Source organism: Grammomys surdaster, unplaced genomic scaffold (genome assembly GCF_004785775.1).
Source record: "Grammomys surdaster isolate TR1022 unplaced genomic scaffold, NIH_TR_1.0 362, whole genome shotgun sequence".
NCBI classification, from domain to species: domain Eukaryota; kingdom Metazoa; phylum Chordata; class Mammalia; order Rodentia; family Muridae; genus Grammomys; species Grammomys surdaster.
In genome coordinates this window covers 4,027,649-4,035,201 of record NW_021604781.1, presented here as the reverse complement: position 1 = coordinate 4,035,201, position 7,553 = coordinate 4,027,649, and the positions used below count along the sequence as shown (strand labels likewise).

General features: G+C 43.4%; 1 protein-coding gene across 1 annotated transcript in view; it reads right to left on the bottom strand.

Annotated features, from left to right (window-relative positions):
• Positions 1 to 1,053: 1,053 nt before the first annotated feature.
• Positions 1,054 to 7,553, bottom strand: part of Fry (FRY microtubule binding protein) — a 388,166-nt gene continuing 381,666 nt past the window's right edge. The window contains exons 58-60 of the mRNA XM_028779754.1: positions 4,097 to 4,207; positions 3,071 to 3,273; positions 1,054 to 2,616 (exon numbers count right to left, since the gene is read on the bottom strand). Coding sequence (XP_028635587.1) covers positions 2,358 to 2,616; positions 3,071 to 3,273; positions 4,097 to 4,207 — 573 coding nt within the window. The 3' untranslated portion in view covers positions 1,054 to 2,357. The remainder of the gene's footprint in view (positions 2,617 to 3,070; positions 3,274 to 4,096; positions 4,208 to 7,553) is intronic.

The following is a 7,553-nucleotide window of genomic DNA, read 5'->3' as shown; positions in this document are numbered from 1 at the left end:
CCATGAAGGAGGAAACATGGGACTAAGAGCAACTTAGACTGAAAGACTAGGAAGAGATCAGATGGAGACCGGAAGTGGGAAGGTGCACGGAGATGGGGCTAGAGTCAGGATGGGAATGGAGTTGATACTTTCTACAACTTAGTCTTTTAGAAAAGAGAAGCTTCTGATGGCTTTAGAAGGGTGTTTGGGGACAAGGAAGCACCATGGTCATTCAATTCATCTATATGGACAAGTCTCTGTGTTGGAATTACAGAATTGAGCTGTCACGCCCAGGTCTGATTTTCTCCTTGATTAGTAAGAGATGATTGAAAGTTAGTCTTGGGCAGAGGCAGGCGGATTTCTGAGTTCGAGAGTTCGAGGTTAACCTGGTCTACAGAGTGAGTTCCAGGACAGCCAGGGCTGCACAGAGAAACCCTGTCTGGAAAAACCAAACCAAAAAAAAAAAAAAAAAGAAAAAGAAAAAGAAAAAGAAAAAGAAAGTTAGTCTTGGGTTTGGAGAGATCACTCAGTGGTTAGAGCTCATGTTGTCCTTGTAGAGGCCCTGAGTTAGTCATGGCACCTGGGTCAAGCAGCTCACAAGTGTCTGAAGTACAGCTGCAGGAGGACCAGACTCTGTCTGTATTCAAGTGCACATTTGCATATACAGACCTGTACACAGAATTACAAGTAACAAAAGGGACAGGGTCTGGAGAGATGGCTCAGCAGTTCAGAGCACTGGCTGCTCTCCCACAGGACTGTGTTTTGATTCCTTGCACCCACATGCTGTTCACAATGACCCATAATTGTAATGCTTTCTTCTGACCTCTACAGGCAGCAGCATGGACATGGTCCACAGTCACACACTGAGATGTACACACATGTAAAATGATAAGTCTGTATATCTATAATAAAAAGTCACGTTCTTATTTTGGTACCTATTTCCAAAGAGATTGTAGTTCTGTCTGGATTCAGGGGCCATATACTGCACAAGTCTGGTGTGTGTCATTCATTGAGTACAAGTACATACTCTACCCAAGGTTGTCACAGGGACAGCCACATGTAAAAATACAAACATCAAAAGCAAGTATTTTAATTTCACTAGAAATAAAATCCATGATCAACATGTCCTTTTCTTTTTTTCTCTTTTTGTAATCTAAAGGCAATTCTGAACAGAATTATCAACCAAGATCACATCACAAAAACTTTAAATGTATTTACACAGTGAATAAGTTACGTAGATCAATTCTGAATATGCCTTGGATGTGCAACAGGTCACATGCCCACATGTACCACTCGACAGTGTTGGGTTTAAGGAAGGAAGTTTTAAGAAAGACCCTTTACACATATATTACAAATAAAATATGACATCATTCATAAAGTGGCAACTCATATCTTCCCTTTATGACTCTACTTCCGGCTATCCAAATGGCTACAGGATGCATGCAGACAGATAAAATGACTTGGGACTTTTGTAAAGAATTTGCTTTTCTACAAAATGGCAAAGGTAATGCAAAGGGACACTCATTCTTCTGTAGTATAAATAACGCTTATTAAAGAACCCTTTTTGTAAAAAGCAGCCATGATTTTTAAAAAGAATCCATCTGGATCTTTCCTGGCACAGAGAGATCCAGGGTTTTCAGAAACAGTAGCCTAGCAACTTCAGAAAGGTCCTTCCTAGCAGCCTCGTTTAGACACAGTGTACATCAAATTGTAACCCACTTACAATCCCCTTTCAGAGCACACGGCTGTCAGCTTTCGACCATCTTACAGGTTTTCAGTGGCCAGCTTCATTCTGCCTGCCCCTTTTTGCAACTCACTAAAACAAACAAACATATCCACCAAAGGGGGGAAAAAGAGAAAGAAAGAAAGAAAGAAAGAAAGAAAGAAAGAAAGGAAGGAAGGAAGGAAGGAAGGAAGGAAGGAAGAAAAGAAAAGAAAACTCAAAGGAAGGAAAATAGGCAAGAAAGGAAGGGAATGAATGTACAAGCTTTAGAATACAATTTTTTTTTTCATGTGAAGAAAAACATTGCACTTTTGCCAATCTAAAACTGTCTCTAGAAAGGATAGGGTCATTCAGTGTGGTCAGCTTTGGTAAAGCAACAGAAGTCATGTCTCCAGTCATGGGTTGTATTTGTTTGGTGAAGGGCAGCCACATATGAGGATGGGTGGAGTCTGTCTTAGGAGGTCCTAGGCTGCCTCGGTTTGGACAGTATTGCTACACATTGGAAATTGAGTCATCTTCTTTAGAAAAAGTCCTACAGGTAACAAGAGGGGAATGCTCCGTCCAAGCCTTGCGAAGGCCGAGAAGACACTGAATGAGGTCGCCCCAGCATGGCAGCACTGCAAGCTTAGAAACCATGGGGGACGGGAGGCTCCTGTCAGAGACTAGTGCCGGAAACACTGGAGTCTGGGAGGAAAGCTGTTAGGACCCGGTAGCTCTGGGCCCTGCGGATCATGTCTCGGATCTCCATGTTCAGCTCCATGAGCTTGGTGCAGATTTCAGTCAGGCTATGGTTAGACCCCACCAGGGCATAAGTACCGGTCTGTCCCAGAGTTTGATGACGGAAATAAATATTCAGGAGCGTCTGGACCTCATCGTCAGAACTGCTTCCAAAGATGTCATTGGGCCACAGGCTTCTGTGGGGAAGAAAGAACAGGAAAGATTAGTGGCCAGAGTTGGGAGGTATAAGTCTTGATTACTATAAAAATATGCTTTAACCTTTTACTGAGATGTTCCTGCAGCATATCATAGACTCCTCTAAAGCTCATAAATGATACATCTAGAGCTGTCCAAATATTGCTGTCATCACGTTTAGAATATTCATTATTATTGATAAAAAACTAAAAACTTGCTTTGAATGTACAAGTGGTTGCCTGGATTTCTGTGCACTACAAGTGCTTAGTGCTCATGGCAGCCTGCAGGGGGCACTGCATTCCCTGGAACCGGAACCACAGATTCCTGTAAGCTGCCATGCGGGTGTTGGGACCTGAACTTGGATCCTGTGGAAGAGCAGTGGTCCCTAACCACCAAAAGGGGCAGGCTTAAGTCTGTGTTTCCTACAACCACCCCTGGGAGGAACAGTGCAGCCACCTGCACTCCTTGATCTGCCGCAGGGCTTTGCCAAGTTCATTGTTCTTCAGGCACTCCAGCATGGACTGGATGGCTGCCTCAGTGGAGGAGAAGGTTGGTTCTGACCACGCCCCCTCGATGTACACTGGGTCTGTGGCGATGGCTGCAGTGGCCTCTTTCAGGTTCCTCTTCAGATCACTCAGTTCTCTGGACATGTTCAGCAACTGTTTCAAACAAATGTAATGTATTTAGGGACAGAAGTTTGGTCATGTGGGTCTCTTGAAGCAGAGATTCAGTGTCTCTATAAATGAGGGAGCTGGGTATGGTGGTACATTCTTGGAATCCCAGCACTTGGAAGAATGAGGCAGGAGGATCAATAGGAATTTGAGGCCAGCCTAGGCTACCCAGTGAGTCCAGTCTGGGCTACCCAGGGAGACCTTGCCTCAGAACAGACAAAACAACAACAAAACCCCACTGGCCTATGTGGCATATCTAAAGAATTGGGTTATATAAATATTGAATCACTGTTGGTATACATCAGGTATACAGTTTCAGCATTTCCCCAGTGCACACTGCCACCCCTTTAGAAGCGGTATATTCAAATGATTTTAATTTTGACATTCAGATGTGCTGGAGCATCCTGACCCTGAAGCAGGGATGAGAAGCCTTAGGACATTCCTTCCATCCTCCCTTACACTAAGGCAAGTGTGAAATGCTACATGCCAAGGAGAAAACCCACCAGGGTGATGTGTAGCTTCCAGTGTAACTGTAGAAGTCAGGGGACTGGCCCCCAAATGTGGGGCTACCTCACTCTCTTTATTTTAGTTGTGGTCCTGTTCTTGAAAACCATTCAAAGTTAAGAATAGAATGAATTTCTTTCTCACTTGTGCTAGCATAGAATAATTATATGCAAACAACCAAAGCAAACAAAAAACAGACACTATGTGTACCATCACCAGTGGGGTGGAGGACAGAGAAAAAAGAAAATAAAAAACCACTAACAAAGCCACTAAGTGGTTCTGCGGGGAGAGGAGCGGGAGGACTCACCTCGGGCACGGAGCTTACTTCATGCACCTGGCCGATGAGCTTGCAATAGGATTGGTAGAGCAGGAGCAGCTGGAAATGCAGCTTGTACAGCCTCTGACACAGCTCCAGTTGCTACATGAGGGGAGGCACACGGGGAGGAGAAACAGCTGTTAAAGCTCAACCTGCAGGCTGAGAAGAACTCACACGTGAATTGCTTCTTTAACTATCTGTTTACATTCCAAGTCAAACAAACCCAAACCTGCTCAGTAGCATCAGCGAGATGGTCACAATATAATACAGAATGTCGTTTTTATAGAATATTGAATGACTAATTAGGATAAGCCATAAAAGGGATGGTGGGAAACCACATTTTAGTTGTATTTGCCAACGAGATACCTATAAATTATCCCTGAGTGGTTGCGGTAATTCTTTATAAGCTACAAACTGCTTTTAAACACCCAAGGATCCTTTTTATTAAAGGAAGAGCCAACAGGCAACATGTTAAGTAGTTCTAGGTGTTAAGTTTGTAAGTTGAATTGCTACTTGGGAGACGACTGTGTAAGTCTGGGATGCCTTGAGCGGGTAGCTACTCGTGAAGTCTGCAGAAGGACAAGCCACACAGTCTGAAATAGATGAGAAAGTAGTTCCAAGTCATCCCACCACCAAGGCTCACAGCGCTCTCTGGGTGAGATCCTCTACTCCGTCTTTCTTATATCAACAGTGGGTTAGCCCTCAGAGAGGATCGGGTATTACTGAGGAGGGGGAGAGCCTCTGGCACACAGGAGATCAGAGCCCAGTATTCTCCAGTGAGACCAACATCTGCTATAAGTCAGATGTGCAAACACTCCACTGTTGGATTTGGAAGAGGCTATGGGATGCCAGGGTAAATGGGACCTGTGCTAAGGGGCTATAGAGACCTCCGCTCAGAACTGAGCGTAGACGCAAATTAAAACACTTTCCCCTAAATCCGGTGAAGAAGATACATTGTAAGAATTTTAAGTTTTATGGAGCATATTCTGTTGCTATCACTGATGTCTTTTAATTTTGATTTTTTTGTTTGTTTTTCAAGACAGGGTTTCTCTGTGTATCTCTGGCTGTCCTGGAACTCACTCTGTAGATCAGGCTGGCCTTAAACTCACAGAGATCCACCTGCCTCTGCTTTCCAAGTGCTGGTATTAAAGGCATGAGCCATCATGCCCAACCTCCACTTTATATTTACTGGCGTAAATATATGTGCCACTACCACTCCAGCCAATAAGGCATTTTCTTAATTAGCGATTGACTGAACCTAGAGTCTAGCAATTCCTTGTATTTAACTATTGACCATGCTCTATAGGTCTCCTAAGCCCTGGGAATACAGGCGACTCCCATTCATGCCAGGCTTTTATATGGGTTCTAAGGATCTGAACTCCAGTCTTTATGGTTACATAGCAAACACTTTATCCTGTGAGCTATCTCCTTGTCACAGGTACTTCTATTAACTTATAAATCATTCCTTTTTTTTTCCTTTCTACATAAAGAAGCATCATCAACTGGTGGGATGTCTTAGTGGGTAAATGCATTTCATGCCAAGCCTGATGACCTGAGTTCAATCCCAGAACTCAAATGGTAAGAGGAAAGAACTGCCTTATGCATGCTCTCCTGTGACTCAGCATCAGTCATGGCACACACACCCTCACACCTTATACTAGATAGTTCTACATGGCACACACACCCTCACACCTTATACTAGATAGTTCTATGTCAACTTGACACAAACTAACATCTCTGAGAACATGGAACCTCAATTAGAAAGCTGTGTCCACAAGAGCAAGCCTATAAGGCATTCTCTTTGTTTTTGTTTGTTTAGTTGGTTAGTTTGTTTCGAGACAGGGTTTCTCTGTGTAGCCCTGGCTGTCTTGAACTTGCTCTGTAGACCAGGCTGACCTCAAACTCAGAGATCCATCTGCCTCTGCCTCCCCGGTGCTAGAATTAAAGACATGTGCCACTACTGCCCCAGCCAATAAGGCATTTTCATAATTAGTGATTGATGGGGAGGGCCTAGCCCATTGTGGGTGGTGCCATCCTTGGGCTGGTGATCCTGGGTTTTATAAGAAAGCAGCGCTCCTCCATGGCCTCTGCATCAGCTGCTGCCTCCAGGTTCCTACCATGTTTGAGTTCCTGTCCTGACTTTCTTCAATGATGGACTATGATATAGAAGTGGAAGCCAAATTAACCTTTTCCTCCCCAACTTGCTCTTTGATCATGGTGTTTCATCAAAGCAATAGGAATCCTAACTAAGAAACACCCCATACACATAAAATAAATAATGCAAAAAGAAGAAACATTGCCCACAAACCTTTCCTTTCCAATAACATATGTCTTTTAGTTTTCATGTCTGACTATACAAGCTGAAACCTCAAGTGTGCATTAAACAGAAATGGTGTCAGTAGACACTGTCTTTGCCTTAAACAAGCAAATAAACAAACAAGGATGCTTCAGGGGTTTGGAACGTAGCTCAGTGGCAGAGTATTCTCCAGATGTGCTCATGCCCTGGGTTCTGTCACCAGCACTGTCAAGACACCGTTTTAGAAATCAAGGAAGAGAATTCTAGAGATAAGTCCATGCCATCCAAGTTTCCAAAACCACCCCCTTATTAGCCTCTGTCTTAATCTCCCTGGATTTTTAGGAATGACCTTTTTCATTGATAATCATCTGTACTATTGCCCCTCTTTCCCATGATTTATCAGTTTTCTACTTTGTTTGGGGGCAAGGCCTTGCTCTGTGGCCCAGGCTGACTGCAAATCTCTGACTCTCCTACCTCATCCTTCTAAGTGCTGAGAGTACAGCATGTGCCACCACACCCAGATTCAGAGATTTTTGTTTTATTAATTTTTTAAGAATAAAATTTTGGAGGAATTGCTTAGTGGTGAAGGACACTTGCTACTCTTCCAGAGAACCTGGGTTTGGTTCTAGCACCCATATCAGGTGGCTCACAACTCTAGCTCCAGGGGATCTGACACGCCCTCCTACCTCAGCAGTACACGTGTGGTGGACACAGATAGCCAGGCAGGCACACATAAATACACATAAATAAAAATGTTTTATTAAAAAAATAAAACTTTGTCTCTAACAATGTCTTTGACTATAGCATTAGTGTGTGTGCATGTATGTGTGCGTGTGTTACTGTAGTGTAACCCAGGGAATTCCCAGAACGTTCTAAGGTAAAACTCAACCCCTGAGATACACCCTCAGCCTTTTCCCTTTTTGAGATAAGGTCTTACTAAGTGGTCCAGGGTGGCCTTGAACTAATTCTGCAGCTAAAGCCACCCTTGGACTTGTGGCTCTCTTACCATAGCATCTCCAGTAGCTAGCATTACAGTCCTGCACCCAAGCACAGCTTAAAACATATTTTTTTAAATTTTTCAAACAAAACCATTTTCTTTTTTTTTATTTTTTTATTGGCTATTTTATTTATTTACATTTCAGATGTCATCCC